Source organism: Cinclus cinclus, chromosome 10 (assembly GCF_963662255.1).
Source record: "Cinclus cinclus chromosome 10, bCinCin1.1, whole genome shotgun sequence".
NCBI classification, from domain to species: Eukaryota; Metazoa; Chordata; class Aves; order Passeriformes; family Cinclidae; genus Cinclus; species Cinclus cinclus.
Genome location: NC_085055.1, coordinates 10517517 through 10535998, shown reverse-complemented (window position 1 = coordinate 10535998; position 18482 = coordinate 10517517). Strand labels below are relative to the sequence as shown.

Below are 18482 nucleotides of genomic sequence, written 5' to 3'. Positions count from 1 at the left end.
AGCCATGTGGCTCTCCCAGGAATGCCAGTGACCACTGGCATCTCTTACCTTCTGCTGCAGGGCGGGCGGCTGCGGGGCCAGCACGGGGTCAGTAATGTAGGTCTTCTTCGTGCCCGCCGGCTGGTAGAGCCCAGGGGGAGCCTGGCCCATGGCATTACTCGCAGGATAGGCCGGCTCGGCCTTCCAGGAGCCCTGCGGCCCGTAGGGCGCTTCGGAGCCGTTCCTGCCGCCGTAGCCCCCGTAGTAGGGCTCCTGGTAGCGGCCCTGCGGCGGCGCGTAGCCGTAGGCGGGCTCGGCGGTTCGGCCGGGCGGAGGGGCATAGCCGTAGCCGGGCCCGTGGGGCTGCGGCGCTCCGTACTGAGGGCCGGCGGGCTGGCGGGACGGCGAGGTGCCGTAGGGCTGGCCGGGCCCCAGGCCGCCATAGTGCCCGGGCTGCGGGCTGGGTGGCTGGTAGTGAGGGCTGGGCTGCGCCGTCCTCACCTGCACGTTGAAGGCCGGGCGGCTCGGCGTGGAGGCCGTGGCGTAGGAGGCCGGCACCGGCTGCGGCTTCAGGGTGCCAACGGGAGTGACCGGGATGGGCGCTGGCTGCCCCGGGCCCTTGGCAGTGGACTTCTTGGTGGCGGTGAGGGGAGGCTGGTTGGGGATGATCATCCGCTTGTGGCCAGTGACAGGAGTGGACACGGATGGGGTGGTGGCAGCAGAGCTGCTTGAGGTCCCCGGGGCCTGGAGAGCAAGGAGAGAGACACAGGGTCAGCAGCGGTGACCGCTTGGGCAACGAGTCAAGCAACAAGGGTGGAAATGGGGGTTTACAGAAACATCTGTGCAGCTACTCAAACTGCTTAGGAAAGCAAGAATAACCTAGGCCCATGCGTTATAGAATGATAGTAGCAACCTTCCCCTGCTCTGACAGAACAGGGATGTCACCACAGCAGCTGACCAGAACTGCGGTGCATGGCATTTCATCTCTCCTTGGAGGCTTCTCCGCCTCTAAAGAAGCAAACAAATTAAAAAACGATACATGCAAAAAAAAAAAAAAAAAAAAAAAAAAAAAAAAAAAGGGAGACTTGCTAGAGGATAATTAGGGAAAACCCCATGCGTTCCTGTGAAAATGATGCCATTTTGAACAAGAGAGCAAATGAGATTACAGTCTCTATGCATACATTTAATTCACTGGGTCCTTAGAGCACTTGTAGGGTTCTGCCCCAATACAGGAGCTCCTTTAACTGCAGGAGGCAGCAGATTGGGATAGACTGCAAGCAGGCCCCAGGCTAAAGAATGAACTCTGATCAAAGCAAGTCACTGAGGTATCCCTACCCTGGCTGTACTGGTTGAAAACCTGGAGTGACCCCAGAAAAGTTAAATGCTACACATGCTTCATTAAAGGGCAGAAAGCGGGTCAGGATTTCCAAAAGCCTCATAAGTCAGCTCCTACCATGGCAGCCATGTAATCCTGCACCGGTGCCCCGGGCACAGCAATGCTGGGCAGCCAGGGAACAGGATCACAGCAAACGCTGCCGCTTCCTGCAATTTGGCCATGGAATGAAGCTTTGGTGCAGTGACGCTGTCTAACAGGCATCGTACATCCTTCAGTCTAATGTACTTGTTTGTCTGGCTTACCTCGCACTTAAATGTTCAAAAACACCAGCGTGAAAAGACACCTTTGTTAAAGAGCTAACAATGTGAAATAGTTTCTGAAGAACAGTGACTAACACTCTTTATGTCTTTTCACTAAATAAAAGAAGAGAAAACTTGAATTTCTAGACTTCAGGATTAGGTAAAATTTCTGACTTCTCTATTTTCCTTTATTCTAAAACAGTATCTGAATTTTATGCCTTCTACAGAGAAATGCATTAAAGTGAAGACATGCCATTTGACTGCACTTAACACCATAGTTATATGAGGTTATATCTCATTCCTCTACCAGGTTTGATATCATCCATGATCTGCTTGATAATATACAAGTTCACAGCAGCCCAAAAGCAGACCAGCTCAGCCTTCACCCATGCTTATGTGCACTCTAAGTAAGACATGTGCCACCTCTAAATGACCAACCTTGTATTTGTCCCCAGGCGTTCCTGCTTTATGACCTCCACCACCCTCTTGCTGGGGAGGGCATGGTGGGGACTCCTCGGGACATGCACAAGCTGTACTGGGGCCAGAGAAATCCTGTGCCTGGTCAGCAGGTGGCGGCAATTAATTGCTGCCAAACCACCCAGAGGGGGCTGGGGGAACTTCAGCCAGCCTGAGCCTCCAAGGGTTCCAAGCTCATCCTCTGCACGGGGTGGGAGAAACCCATCCTCTATGTTTGCTGTGTTCCCCAACATTTTGTAACCACCTCACACAAAGAAAAAGAAGATAAGTGCAAACCACTCAGCTTCTAGTTCACAGCCTGCAAGCAGTCTACCCAAGGGATAATAAGGAAGCTCTACCACCCAACTGGCATCTCTTCCCTAGTGATTTGCAAATACTTAATTGCTAATGCACTAGTAAAGACCTTACTCCAGCAATCACACCTCCAGGGCAAACCTCCCACAAGGAAACACTATAAATCAGCAAAAAACCCCAGGCAAATAAGAGCATCAGTGTGTTCTGAGAGGTGTAAAAGGTGTGTATTCAGAGATGGGGAATAATAAGGCAGCAAACTTCTGCTGGAGGAAAAACATCTCAGTGTATTCACACCCTGACCTTGCTAACAGATCCATGACAAGGCAGCACATAGACAGACTGAAGAGATTTTGAAACTGAGAGCAAGGAAGAGCTGAAGCATGTCTCAGTTGAACTGCAAGGGCAGGGACAGGTTAAGGGTCTGTAGCCCTCCATTAATACTGCCCAATTCTTCCTCATCTGAAACACCTGAAGAGAAGCCAGCACTCCTCCATCCCTGCATCAGAACACAACTGCACTAGCCCTTATTGCTAGCAAGCAAACTTGTTTTCTGTTAGAGTTGTTCTCCCATGTCAGGTTGACATTTATGTCTGGGAGTGCCAGAAACTTTCCCATTTCCTCACCTATTTTGTTCTTGTAAATTATAGTAGTTTGTCCACTTACTGTAATGGGATGAAAGGTCCACAATGTAGCACTATGTAATTACCACCAGAAAAGCATTTTTCTTTTCCATGTGAAGAGGTAGAATGTAGATAATGTTAAAAAGACAATGGCCTGTCTGGGGGAGGGGGAAAGACCGAACCAAAACAACATTAAGTGAGCCCTGTTCATCACATTCTGTATTTCTGAATGCAGACTCTGGAAGGAGGTCATGAGACACTACTAAAGCTCTTCTGATCCTATCTCAAGAACTGGGGGACTTTAATCTTACACATAAACATCCATATAACACTTCACTTAATGGGCTGATGCCAGTCTCCTGCCTGGACTGGAATGCACCTTACAAATGAAGGATACACTCTTCTTCCAAAAAAACTCCAAACCCTCACAATCTGTGGACTGGCACTGAGCAGCTCCTGTGTTTGACCACAAAGAGGACAAGCTGGGAGTATCCCTCCTGCACCAGAACCCAATGAAGGAAGGTGGAAGTTTGGGGGAGCAGAGCCCAAACTTTGCTATCAACTCCACAGCGAAGGCCCGAGCTAACAAGTACCGACTGCATTGTGGCATCAAACCACAGGTTGCCTTGAGGAGGAGGAAGTTTGCATCAGTAGGAGTCCCCAGAGGCACCCTGCGTGACTCATTCTGAATTCCTCTGAGGGCACTGGGCAAGTGTGTGATGAAAGCTGGGGTTTAGGGGGGAGGTGTAAGGCTAGCTGATGTGGTGTAGTAGAGAAATGGGACAGACTACAGGGAATTTAACACTACTGCAGCATGGATGATTTATGGGGACACAAGTTGGTTGTAGCTCTTGTGCAAGGGCACAGGTGAGGTATTGCCACAAATCCTCTGCCCTTTTGCCTGAGAGAGAGAGAAGGGTGGCCACAGTCCAGCAATGCACTCAAATATCACCCTAGGCTTAAACCTTAAGATTACTAATGCATTAAGAAAAAACTTTATAAATGAACAGTAACTATGGACAAGATTCCATAGCTCTGAGGACAGCAGTGTGTGGAAGGATGAGCAAAGGGTACTCAGATACCACTAGAAGAGAGATTTCAACAGCTGTCTGGAAGGTACTAGGAGGTTAGGAGAGATGGATGAGGCTGTAAAGATGCTAGGTAGATGGAGTAATGAACAGAAGGCTGGAAGGGGCTATCTATAACACTGGGTACAGTCTAGCAAAATAGATGACTGTCACAAATGTTTCATCTAAGTGAATCCATAGAACTTCCACCAACACAACGAGGTAGAGTCATGCAAATGCACATCAAAGTGACAGCCCAGAAACATGAAAACAAGTAGAAACAGGAGAAAGAAAAAGGAAAAAGACAAAGAGTGAATTCATAGGAGCACAGGCATCCCTTTCTCCAGCAGCTCCTGGACAGCTCATTTCAAAACCATACTGCATTTGCAAGTGATTATCGCAGCCAAACACGCTCTCTGACATCCTCTGAGGGCTGTTTTCAGAGGAAGACAGGCTTTCCTCTGCTCACCATGCCCTGATGAAACTGTCTGACACACTTCGCAAGTGCAAATTAAAACCACGCTACTTACCATCAACCCTTTCTTGCAAATTCATATTTGCAAAGAGAGTAAACTAGAAACCCCAGGTGTTGATAACATAGAGTCGTTAAGAGAAACTAGAGTAGGAAGGAGTTAAATTCAGAACCTCATCTGCCACAAGCATTATAATATAAAATCTTTTTTTTTTCAAATGGGAAAGCACAAGAGCCTTGTTTAAACACAGATGGAAGTACCTAAATGTACTGCCTCTTCTACAAATGAATTATCCAGCAGTTCAAGTAAAGGTGAACTAATACTGACAAAATCAAGTAAAACTCAATCAAATGTGGGAGGAAAAAAACCCAAAACACTTCTAAAACATTTTACCATGTATAACCATGAGGGGAACCATTTTGCTTGGCAAATCCTACCCTGTCTTCATAAATGCAGAGGAGGTTAACAAACATTTTCAAGAGTTTCTTGTATCAACCATCATAGGAAAAGTGTATGGCATTGTGACAAAGCCACACTGTCCAAGGGATCTGACTGTCAGAGCTGAGTGTCTGGATTCAAAGCTACCCTGGTGGGGAAACCCAAAATCCTGAGTATCTTTGATTCCTCATCCTGTAGAAATTATTTACTTAGATCTTAAATTAAATTCAATGTACATCTACAACTAAAAAGTCATTGCATAGGTACTAGGGACGATACCTGCTGTTCTACAGAAATTAACCTATAATTCTTTACCATTTGTCAGGGTTAAATAAAAAAGAGTACAGAATAATCCCAGTCTACAGCATGAGCATGATGCTCATATGATCAGCTGGAATCCATATGAAAAGGAGTTCATTCTTTTATTTTGCACATTTGTAGAATTTTTTTAATAGAATCCCTTCAGTTACTCAAGTTTCAGAGACTGAATCAAAAGTGCCAATACAAAGTTTATCACATTCTATTAAATTCTCCAGACGGTTTTTCATAAAGGTATAGTTCAGTAGCTTTAGCCCTTTAGCTGTCAAATTATCACACAAAGATACAGTACTCCAGCTTAGTGATTTTCAACCTGTATGCTCAGCAGCCCCCAAATGTTTTTCAACAGAGACAAGCTCCTTTATGGAGAAAGTTAATCCATTGACAATAAACATGGGTTTTTCAGTTACCTTTCACTGAATTCTTCTTAGTTACCTTAGGAGTGATCCATGGACCCCCCAGGGTTTGCAGAGCAAAGGTTGAGAACCACGGCTCTAGCTGGGGCTGCCTTTTTTGGACATTTCAGTCACTAATTACTCCAGGATAGGAATGAAACAACTCTTCTTCCTCGAAAGACAGAAACCTGGCAACTACCGGTGGGCTGAACCCAGGATGCGGCGTTCTCAGGGGGCTGCCAGTTCAATGGGCCACTGCAGCACCTCTCCTCCTAACTCAGCCCCTCTCCTGCATGGTCCACTGACACAAGCTGGGCTGAAACACAGGGCCAGCTCAGGCCACCTGAAATCCTTTAAGTAGCACTCAATGGTGGTGGAAATTGGAGGTCTGGGTGGAAAGTGCAGCAAATGGCAAAAAATTAATTTGGCTTTTCCTAAGACAATGATGGGCATTCACCTTGGCTAGCTGGAGGTGCTTAAAGCTCTCTCACTGAAATGTATCTCCACAGGGTCATTTATCCTATTCTAATACTGAAGCCTAAAACAGGGGAGATGAATCATCCACTGTGGGAATCTACTTCACTCCTCTGACTATAAAAGAAGTGTAAAAACAGGCAAGACAAGTCACTGAATATTTAGACAGCACAAGTTAGTGGAGACAAATTCCACAATAAGCAGGTAATTTTGATGTTACTGTAAGTAGCAGAGATCCCTTTTCTCTGCATTAAGTGCCCTGCCACTCAAGCTCAGCTAAGCAGCACACCAAAGGGATTTCTGAGCGCCAGCAGCTCAGACAATCTGCCAGGATCCTGCCCCAGGGCAGGTCAGGTCATGCTCTCTAGCCAAGGCATGACGAAGAGGTTGTGTATCAAGTTTATTTCTAGCGCATGAAGGGGGCTGACATGAATGGGACACCCTTCCCCACCTCCTCTTCTACCTCTGTGCTGAACAGTAGCTCGTGGTGGAACTGGAGCTGCTGCTTTCCCAGGAGCAGCATCTGGGCTGAGCCTCCCTTCTGCCTGAGGTAGCAAACTTCAGCTCCCCCTCAGTTTGGGAAAGATAACCCCAGATAAAAATAAAAGACTCTGCTTTGAAACCTGGGCCTTTAGGTACCTGAAAATGTGAACAGGCATTTTAGGGGCTTTCCTGATGTGCAGACACATCTACGTCCCGCTGACTTCAAATTCTGTATTTGAACAAGCTACTTTGCCAGTGATAATGTATGGCCAAGTTTCCCTGAACCTGCCTGAACCTTTTTCTGTCTGAAATAACATCTGGGTGAAAATGAGAAATCTGGCCTCTCATATGGGACTTGCAGATGCCTGGAGTCCTGGTAGAGCTCCAGCTGGGCTGCTTCATCTCCAGAGATGCTGAATGGATGGACTGCTCCCATTTAGCATACCTGATGCATTTTCAATATACAGCATTCCCTGGCCTTCATTATAAGGTCCTGACAGTCCAAGTACACTGAGGACACATCTTTACAACTCTGCACTGCTGCTATGCCGCACACACAGCTCAGTTGCTAACACAGATTTCTTTTAAGTGTCAAAATGTCCTTAGAACCTAATCCAAAGTTTTGAAGTCTGGTCCAAACCTAAAACCCCTTAGCCAAAACACGTTTCTAATCATATGAAGTTCTTCTTTACACTTTCATCATTCTCTCACTTCTAGTTTACAGCTGACAAGCAAGTGTCACGGATGTAGGGGCTGTGCATGGATCAGCAGCCACACTCAGACTTTGCAGATGTGTGGGATTCAATTTGCTGGCTTGATCACCAGAAGCAATCAAGGTACTCAAACAGACTGCTCCCAGGCATTACACCAAAAGAAGAGGAGAAATCTAATAAAGTGTTCATCTCTGGTTCTCCAATGAAGAGAATACCTTGCAAATGTCATAAAGTGTTACAAGAACACAACTGCTTCTGAGTTTGATTTGTTTTTCAGCTGCTACCACAGGTGGAAAAGGAGTCAACGTAGTTGTTAATGTTTTTGTCCATAACCTCTTTTGTACTTCTTGTGATGGCCCAGCCTGAAACCATGGGAGATGGTGCACAGAATAAAAGGTGCTAAGAGCTGACCTCCAATATTTCATCATACAGCCTTTCCACAACTGATACGTGCAGTTACAGACACACATCTTGGTCCAGCTTTTAGTGCGGTTTCAGTGTCAAGTGTTTTAGGCAATCTGGTTTTCCACTTTGCAACACTTCATTAATTCCAAAGAGTCTGAACACATCTGAAAAATTCGGTCTCCAAAACACAACAGTGTTATGCCAGGGAAGAATTTCCTTCTCAGTTTCATATTTACTTTTTTTGTTTACCTAATACTATCATGATGATGACTACTCTGAGCCTTTTTATTTGCTTTTCCTTTTCTGATGACTGATCATCTGGTATTTATGAGAAGGACTCTATGAGAGAGCAGTTTTAAAAGATGTGCAAACAATTGACCTAAATACTTTTAATGCTGGTGGACAGTCAAGGTCTATAATTCCAGCTTAATTCATTGAAAGAGTTAGTTATGATTTAAACTCTTCTATTTTGCAATTTCACTTGACCGCTTCAAATGCAGTAGCAGTTTTATCTACTAGAGTATCAGATATCAGCATGAGACAACTGTCAGAAAGTTACAGAAGACGCCAGTCAAGAGAAGTTAAACATTCTCTGAATTAATTTTGGGATATTTCTGTAATTTCCCACTCTCATCACTAAAATGACATTATTTGCACCCATCTGGACCTGAAGATCATGCAATGGCAGCCCCCTGCACAGATGTAATCAGTGGCACGTGGACTCAGCAGTACATTACATAAAGGTCTGTAAAAAGGCACCACAGCCCTTTGGTCACATCAAAAGGCAGAACTACTGAGGACAATCCCAAAAGCAAAGACCACAAAAAACCCAGCACTGCACCATGTGAGGACAAGCCACAGCCTGCAAAGGACATTGAAACGGAGCTCCTTAAGGAACACCTCCTCTAAGTCTCAGCAATGCAGGAATGTCCAAAGCATTTCCATTCACCAAACTGGGGCCCTCTAATGGGCTGAACAAATCCCCTTGCTTAATTTAGGCAAATATTGCTAAGCCTGACAATGGGGAAGCCCCCACCCCCCTATAAATAAGAACTTTGGGTAAGCAAAGTATTTTTATGACTTTTGCTATTACTAAGCTAGTAAAACCTAAAGTATCATAATTACAGCACCCACAGACTTTTTTTCCTTCCTTTTATAACTTGCTATTTTTAATGGAAAAGAAGTTCCTGTGCATGACAAATATGGGCAGGTTTGAGGGTTATACTGCTATCCATGGATGTGCATCACAATTACAAAAAATAGATTAAGAAGATATAATGGAAGATGCATGAGTGAGGGAAGAGGTCTGCATCTGTGAGTTCAGGACAAAATTACACATACATGAAGTCTTCTGGAGAAGTCTTCTACAATTTATATGGAAAAGTTATCATCTTCTATTGTGTGTTGAACAACAGATACAAAGAACAGTCCAAAACCACCATAAAAACTTCTCGTTTCCTACTAAATTGCAAAGGAGTTTTACAGTGTTTATCGAGTATAAAAGCTTTCTTCCTTTATTAATTCTAGAGAACACTAAAAAAGCGTGCATATGCACACATAAAATAATAGGAAATACATATGCACCCAGACACTACTTGGTTTACTTTGTGTTACTTATTTGTTTACGATTCTATTTATTTGCTGCATTGCATTTATAACCTATTTATCTTTTTGAATTCCAAAACTCTATTAAACCAGATTTAAAACATTATCCTACCAGAGGGCATAAACATTTTCGAATGTTAGTATTGTCTCTATTTCCTGTGAAAACCATGTGTTTTCATTTTTCTTTTCCCCACATTTTAAAGCCTGTGCAAATAGCAGTACAGAAGAGCAGAAGCATCAGTGAACAATTCTGTGTTCATTCAACATCTGCTTTCTTATGGTTCACTTGAGGTCCAGAACCCACTGTCATCTGCCAGTATTTTTAGTGGGCTACAAAATGGTTCAAGTTAATAAGTTGAGTGGTTAGCATCAGGAAAAAGCTATATAGCCACACCAAAAAAATAAGAGTCTAACAAAAAAAAAAAAAAAAAAAAAAAAAAAACAAGCCCCATAAACTACAGGCATATGTGACAGAGAGGTTATTTTCCTATTAGTTTCTGTGTACACCTTTCCAAAAGGATGATGAGCTCCAGCAACAGGTCAAATTTAACAGTTTTCCCAGATGGCTCCTTCTGGGAAGTGGAGTGGAACATTCCCTCATTTATCCATCTGCCTGGGTTATCACCACTGCCTGAAATACCTTAATCTTTCCACAGGATCACAGACTCCAAGCACAATGTTGAGAAATCTGATTGGAAGGGTTTTCTTTCACCTGCTGTAGCTTTTCAAATTAGTCTCCAGGTATATAAATACATACACCAAGATACACAGAAACCCCCTGCAGCACTTCTAGTCAAAACACCAGGGCAGTATTATAACCAGTCAGAAAAAGTGAAAGAGAGAGCATTAATTTATAGCACAAGCAAAAAAGCCATCTGTACCACAGAAATACTTGGGTATGAAACAATAAAGAAAGTTAAGATTATTTTTCAATTCAAGTATTAACTCAGAATAACCACTGTTCCTGCATTATTTTCCTCTTTTCATAGAACATATAATTACATTAAACGTATGGTAAATAAAATGTTATTCAAATAACACACTGATAAAAATTTAGAATCATAACAGATCACTGTAAAAAGCCTGTGTAAAGGAATGTCAAATCCATTGCCTCACCAGGCTTTGTCCTGTTGCAAATGCCATTATAAATTAATCCAGTTTTCCTAAATATGCCTTGAGGAAATGAGACCACAAATAGCCATTGTAAGTTTTAATATTAAAAAACCCACAAAAAATATGAAAGAACAAACAAAACCCTTCCTTAATTCTTAACCAGAATGAAAGAGCTGTGTTTTCAATGACTGACATGCTGACTAGGTTGTCTAGTATGTCCAAAAATGTCAACCTTTTTGGATACAGCTAAGTACTATATTCTAGTTTAATACCAGGCTTTCTCCTTTGCCACACTCCTTTCTGCTCAGTGAGTTATAGGAAGAAAAAAAAAAAGTTCCTAAACTTCATCACTAATGACCTAATGAGCCCAATTAAGTTATGATTTGTAATTTTTCCCACTCACATTGCTCTTGGATCAAAATAACATCCCCAAACATTTGCTCCACAGCTTGCTGACTGGGTTATCACAGCCAGAGTTTAGAACTAAAATACTCTTCCATACTCCTCAGTGCCTGAATTACATTTTTTCATAAGTGCTTTATATCAAGCCAGATTCTGATCTCGGTGACAGTGGTGCCAGCTCACATGTTTCTATTGACTCCAGCAGATTTGCTCCAAACACACTGGCTGCTGCAGATTTCGATTTGGCCTTCTGCTGTCTCTGAATTCACCAGGTTTCTCTCTCCACTGGGAACACAGCAGAGGTTTTTATGCAAACAGTAATGAATCCGACCAACCTGACCTCCTCCAGGTACTAATTGTCCAGCTTTGCTCAAAACTCAACACGCTGGAGATCTATGAATTGCCATTCATCCTGCTGCAGCCTGAATGAAAGCAAATGAAACTTCTAATTGAGATTAAACACAGCCTGCACTGGAATAAACCTCAGCACCTCCAAGGATTCAGCTCAGCCTGTCCCAGCAGCAGCACATCCAGCTGTGCACCCTGACCTGTGCACCCAGCCATGAACCCTTCTGCATTAGGGACTGCAGCTAAGCGTGCTAACTCAAAACAAACAGACATATCCTCCCTCTCTCCTCACTTCTTTCCTTGTGGTGGATGTATAAATGCATACTGATGGCTACTGCAACTTGTAGAGTAAATGATTTTGACATCTTTAACTCCAGAATTTGAAACAGTGACTTTCTAGCCCTGGGGCAGGAGTACTAAATGCTAAAAAACTTCAGGACTGGGGAGTATTAATTTTAAATCTGAGAGCTTGGCGTCAACAACGTTTCTAATAAGGGCTCAAGGCTCTCCAAAACTCAGCAGTGGATGCCTAAAAACTACAACGAATTTGGATCCAAAATGGAGTTTTGTGGCTTTAATTCTTGTTTGTTACAGGTCAAATTAAGCTCTAGACCTGAACTTGAGGGGAGTGAGGAGAATTCAGGTTCTAGGTCTGAATTTACCATGGGATTAAATCACATTTAGCTTTTAGTTTGTAATGCATCCTTTTTTTTTTCTCTCTCTCTCTCTCTTTTGCGGTTTATGATGTATTTGTATTTTAAGAGAAAAAAATATGCACAGAGGAAACATCCTGGCATCGCGAGTCATCAATAAATCTTTTTTCCATAACAACCCACAAAAATTCACTGCAGGACCCAATTGTTGAAACACAAAGCAATGACATTCTATAAGCTTTCAGAAGTATCATTCTAACCCTTGTGGACTCGATGAATTCTCTAAATGAGTCACTGGCCTCTCAATGGAATTGTCAAAACTTAGGTTAAGCCAGGTTAATTCCCTTCCCCCTTTAATTTAGAAGTCCAGCTGCAGCACGTGGCTTTCCAGTGAAAAGGTCTAAGTGCAGAACCCATTCACCCTGAACAGGAAATCTCACAGGGCCCAAAGCTAATTTTTTCCTAAAAGCTAGAGATAAGCCACACTTACAGGAAAAAAATGTGATTTCTGATACCTCATGGGCCATGTGATGTAAAAATCAATATTCCTCTTACATGGCACAAATAATTTTCTGCTGAAGGTTAAAGGATCATGGTTGAAGCTACTATGGCTAGGGAAGGAGAAAGGGCAGCTGTGAGAAATGAGGGATGAGGAGAGCAGAGACTTTAGTCGGAGAAGGGATAAGGGAGATGCTAAAAACAGCATTTCTAACCAAGGCAAGCGATGTGGCACTGATCATACAGCCACAGAAGCATTTGGGTTGGACAGGACCTGAACATCCATCCAGTTCCAAACCCCTGCCATGGGCAGGGCACCTTCCACAACACCAGGTTGCTTAAAGCCTCATTCAGCCTGGGCTTGAACACTTCAAGTATAAGGCAGTCACAGCTTCTCTGGGTAACCTGTGCCAATGCCTCACCACACTCAGGGAAGAATTTCTTTCTTATATTTAATCTAAACCTCCTCTCTTTCAATTTAAAGCCATTCCCCCTTGACCTGTCCCTACATGCCCTTATCAAAAGTCCATTTGGGATTGGGCTGAGGGTTTCAGCCAGGTGGGACAAGGAGGGACATCCTCCTGCTCCACAGGCTGTCCTTGGGCATGATGAGGAGCTCTCCTCTCTGCCCAAGGCTACCTGGGACAGCCCCAGCTTCCAGCACACCACCCTCTTTACTGCCTTGCTTCCACCACACAGTATCAGCTCCACTGGAACCCCCAAAAGAGAGATTCTGCTAGGTATTATCATACTCTTCTCAATGGGATAAACTATGCTGAAAGAACAGCAAGTTTTTATACTCCTACCCCTACTGTGCCAGATCACTTGAAAACATCACTGCCTACTTTGTTAGGGACAAAACCACTCAACTTCCAGCCTAAATAGTTCATGTCCAGTTTGTCCTGAGGAATGGATACAACAAACAAGAATCACAGCTAGCCATGCCTTTGATGTTGATGGCCTATACAAATACAGTTGCAACTGGAAAATTCTCTTTAGCCTTCCAACAGCACTACAGTTCTCACCACTGAGGATATGTGCTAAGGAGGAAAGGATTTGACTCAGCTGTAATTAATTCATTGTTTTTAATAATAAAACTCTAACAGCAATTAGAAAAAAAATATGGCAGAGGAAAAAACTAAAAAAAAAAGAAGGAAAATAAAAGAAATAATTTATCCTACTACTACTGCAAAGAAATATTTAATTGAGGGCTCTGGACTTCATTTTTTAAAAAATGCAGTTTTCAAGAGTGCAGAAAAAGCTTGAAACATAAAAAATAAAGAGGCTGATGGAAAACCAAAAAGAAACTGAAATAAGTTTTCTTTAAAGAGAAAACAAAAATTATTTTAAACTGATCCCATGATATTTTTAACAGCTGGAATTGATAATACTGAACTTGGCCATAATTCTACTAAATTCAGCTTTGTATCAAAGTCCACATGACTTTTCCATGAGACAGAAGAATAGATATATAGGCTGACAGACAGATGGATAGATACATAAAAAGAAAAGGGAAAAATATAATTAGGAAAGGGAACATTTTCTTGTCTGTTCTTTCAGTATGTTTTTTCTTATTTCAATTTCTACCTTATTATTTCCTATAAGTAGAAACAGATTTTTCTCTCTTTCAAAAAATTCTTAAACAGAAAACCTCCTTTGACAGCTTCAACAGCAGATTAATCACTTTTGTAACCCACAAAAAAAAGTTTTCTGGAAAGCATAACTGTCTGTAAATGTAAATGACAGTATTACACTCTCTTATGCTAAGACGCCTACACATTCTCTCACTTCCATGACTCAGCACCAGACAAAAGCTTGTGAGATAATAAGCAGCAAACCTTCCGTTGGAAGAATAAAAATAATTTTAAAAACCCAATTCTTGCTACCATCCCCTTAAAAAAAATAAATCCTAATAGTGTTAAAACAAATTCTGCCAAGAGATTCCTCTCCCACTGGAATAAGATACAAATATCCCAAGGAATTCAGAAAAGAGAGGGACCAGGCTCAAGCAACATCAAAATCCAAACACAGGCAAACATGAGAGGCTTTTCTTTTTCTCCAAATGAGCAAGAATGGATTTGTTTCAAGAAACAGGAATTTTATTACTGTTCATCTCCTGCCTTGCTCTAATTTGGTAGACAAATGAGTTGAAATTTTGCTCACCTATAATGAAAATTTCCAGGCACTCTTAAGGGAATGCACTCATGCCAAAAATCACAGAAACCCGTGGGGAAGGGAGGGGAATTTCAGTGGGACTTCCCCTCCTGCTCTGCGGTCCTTGTCTGACTTGAGCTTGTTAGAACCCAAGCAACTTCTCCTTCAGCCAACCAAATCAGGGGCAGACCCTTCAGAACAGAATATTCTTATTTTGGATAAATCTTTTGGAAAAGAAAAAGCTGAAAAAGAGGGGTTCAGACCTCAGCTAGGCTCTTGTGATGTCGCTGAAATGAACAGGAATGGTTTTGATGCCAAAATATTGCCAGTCAGCTTGTGAATGCTGCTGGAACAGAGACAGCCATCTCATCTCTGTGTGTTCTTGTCAGCCCCAGCACACAGGTTAATTAAGCCAAGGGTGACAATACAAAGAGAGCTGATTATTTACTTATTGGGCAGAGATGCTGTGGACCTGAGGAGGAAAAGGATGACTTCCCAAGCTTCAGTACAGTCTGGAGTCCCTTTTGCTAAGTGCTGGAGGTTTCCTCTGAGAGCTTCCACCACCTCATATGCTCGGTGGGTGCCCATGAGTCTGCGTCCCTCAGAGCAGCTCATCCTACCAGGAGGTAGAGGTTATCCAGGAAATAAATCATGAAAATGCTTCTCATGCCTGTCACTTCTGGAAGAAGCAGAATCCAGATAAGGAGTACTCACAGCCCCTCCTAAACACGCTGCTGCTGCTGCTGCCTTTCACACTTTTTACACTGAAAATAGTAAATCAATGGAATTAGCCATAGAAATTGAAATTTAAAGGGAAATCGTGGGGAAAGGTATCCCAGGCCATGGGTGCAGAACTTCTTGACAGCAGGATGCTTTGAACTGAGCCAGAGGTAGAATCAAACTCTTCAAAATACCTCCATTAATGGAGTGCACCTGCTATGGCAGGAGGCTGAGGAGCAGAGCCGAGCTCTCAGCGTGGTGCTGGCAGAGCTGTGGCAGGAGCACACATGTCCCACCCAGTCCAAGGAATGAGCAGGAGCATCCCCGGCTCAGCTGCTCCCTATCACTGCACAGGGAGCAGAGAGCAAATGCAGCAGCATTTGTGAGGATGCTGTGGCTCAGCTGGCTGCCAGGCAGGTGAAGCACTGCCACTGACTAATTCAGAGATCCTCAGCTCTGTAGAGCTGCAGATTCTGGGCAGGGTCTTCCAAGCACCCCATACTCCTCAAAGACAGCAACCATAGCTGGGAAAGGCATGGCAGAGGGCTGCCATGTACCCAACAACCAGTGTTACCAAGAAAAAGCTCCGTCAACTCTAGGTAAGAATTTGCAGGCCCAGAAAATGACAATATTGACATATTCACATTTGTGCCTAAAACCACAATCGCTATTTCACAAACAACACATTTCCATGTCCAAATCCAACTGAAAGCAGGTGTAGTCCAGTGGTTTCTGTGCAACCACATCTGTTCATACTCCAGGGCAAATGCCAAACTATTTATTGCTACTTAGAATTTACTGCAGTTTTACTCCTCCATCCTGAAACTGCTTTTGTTCAAAAATTCCTTTTAAATACTTCTATGCCAACTGGATAAATCAAATCTGACAATTAAAATGGCAAATTGTTCAGAACCTCAGATTTTCCACCTGAGAATCTCCAAATACTTTTGGAACTTAAGCACTCTTGATCACTCCCATGCTTCTTGCAAAGAAGAAAACAAAAAAAGTAAAAGCATCCTTTTAAATTCTCTTTTGACAGATGAAAAACTGAAGTCCTGGGAGCCATAGATACTCTGCTAGGAAGCTGCTTGCCCCAAAGACTCCTTATCCCCTAAATCAGAGGCAGGGCTGGGGAAGGGAAACTAGGAGTTTCAGCAACTCTCAGCCCTCTTGTTCTCACCACTTCATCAAATAACAGACACAGAGATGTGATCATGCAGTTGTCAGTGCTTTCCCTCAAGGGGCTGGACAGAAGATGCTGAAAGCATTTGATCCACATGTGAGCACTGAACCATATTGTTCGACACTGAGAATTCAGAGATAAATAACTGGCTTGTTTGGAGCGAGTAAAAGGATGTCTGTGTTTGCAGGAATCTCACAAGAGGGAGTAAAGAACCAGGGTGTTCCTTTTCTTCTATTATTACCTCTTTTATTTCTTTTGTAGCAGTGTCTGGAAATAACCCATCAGCCAGAGGAGCTGCTCCTGCTGCTGCTGTGGCAGATGGCGAGCAGGGCTGGAGAGCAGGGCTCTGCCTCAGCAGGGCTGTGTGGGGAATTCTGCAGCGGGAAGAAACGAGGCGAAATGTGCAGGCTGCCGTCTGCATTCAGATCAAGCGCTGTCTGCTGCTAGCAGCACAAGTTGTTCTGAAAACAAGAGTCAATCATCTGTAGCCTTATTTCTGTACATTTCCTGCAGGGGTCTCATGAAATAAATGAGAATAAATGTAAGGGCGAGGGTTCCTATTAGGAGCAGCCTCATCAGCATCACCCAGCCAAGCATTTACGTCATCAGCATGCTAATTTAATCAGACCTGAGCAGTGATGCTATAAATGGATTACCATCCCAGCTAGTGTGGTTACCGAGGTAACTCAGCCCTTTGTGCCACAGATACAATCGGCTTAATGATAATAAAAACCTCAGCACAAATGAAACAGAAGGAAAAACCTGACAAGGCTGACGCATACACGACCCTTTCTCTCCTCTCACCCCTCCCTTCCCCAACCTCAGCTGCTCACTGCAATAAAATTAAGTGCTGCTCTGATCTGTATGCACAACATTCCCATAGGGAACACGCAAGTAAATAGAACCTGCGGAAATAATTAATACAGGCCAACAACTGATGTCGTCAGCACTACTTAGTCATTCCTCCAACCCTGAATGGCAGAGGGACACACAGACAGAAAGGGTGCACAGACAGATGCCAAAGATACTGCAAAGGGCTTCAGAGAAGTGACTGCTCTCCCCTATGCAGCACCAATTACATCAATGGAGTTCTTGGACCAAGAGCTGACTGAAATGGTGAATCCAGTCACGGCCTGTCCCTGCCAGGGAGGAGCATTTCTACACCACCTTCTGCTCTGCCAAAACTGGAGGTGACCTGAGACTGGGCATTCCAAAAGCCAGGGAGAAAATCAACTGCAGTGTCACCAGTCCAGAAGCAGAGGTGACCTGGTCCTTTGCAGGAGGGTTGAAATGGGGCTCTGGGGCTTCCTGCATTCGCATAGCTCTGAAAAACCAGCAGCCTACTCACCTCCCAGCTTAGCCTGGGAAAGAACATTCCTTGGAAAATGCTAGCCTCAGTGGGCTAAAAGGCAGTGACCATGACTTTAAATGAACAGAAGGTCATATTCTTCAGGTCCTCTAGTTCTTCGCCTGATTGAGCACCAAGTTCCCTGTGGATGCTAAATGCCAAACATTTTCCTACTCAGATGCCAAAGACCAAATTTCCCATAGCACTCAAGATTTGATTTTCTTCTCTTCCTACCCAAAATCTCTGCAACTATGAGCAAAGCCAGCATCTAAGTGCTCAGCTTCCACAGCAGCTCAGGCATTTCACCTGCCTTTACTGCAAGTCACCATGTCCTCACCTAGAGTGCTTCAACTGAAAGCTCCGATTGCTACAGCCAGATCAGGAGTGCACACCAGAACATCATCTCCATCAGGCTCCTGGTAGGTATTGCTCTGGTCCAGACAGCATCTTAAGAGATTAGCATGAGACCAACAATTTTTGATGGATTCATCAGAAGTGCAATGAATTCCCATTGCCTGTCACATGAACACATGCATCAGACTTGTTGCTTTGTAAATGCCAAAATGCAGTTCACACAGTCTTTGGAAAAAATCCAGAGAGACTTCCCAACATATACAACTGGACATGTACAGATATAGCTGTGCCCCTGCCTTCATTTCACAGATTAAAAGCATTCTGTGTGTGCTC

The 18482-nt window shown here is 43.6% G+C and overlaps 1 protein-coding gene across 2 annotated transcripts in view; it reads right to left on the bottom strand.

Annotated features, from left to right (window-relative positions):
- The window catches only part of LPP (LIM domain containing preferred translocation partner in lipoma), a 298039-nt gene that overhangs the window by 114433 nt on the left and 165124 nt on the right, over nucleotides 1-18482 (bottom strand). For both annotated transcript variants that reach the window (XM_062499363.1, XM_062499362.1), the window contains one exon: nucleotides 49-723. In XM_062499363.1, coding sequence (XP_062355347.1) covers nucleotides 49-723 — 675 coding nt within the window. The remainder of the gene's footprint in view (nucleotides 1-48; nucleotides 724-18482) is intronic.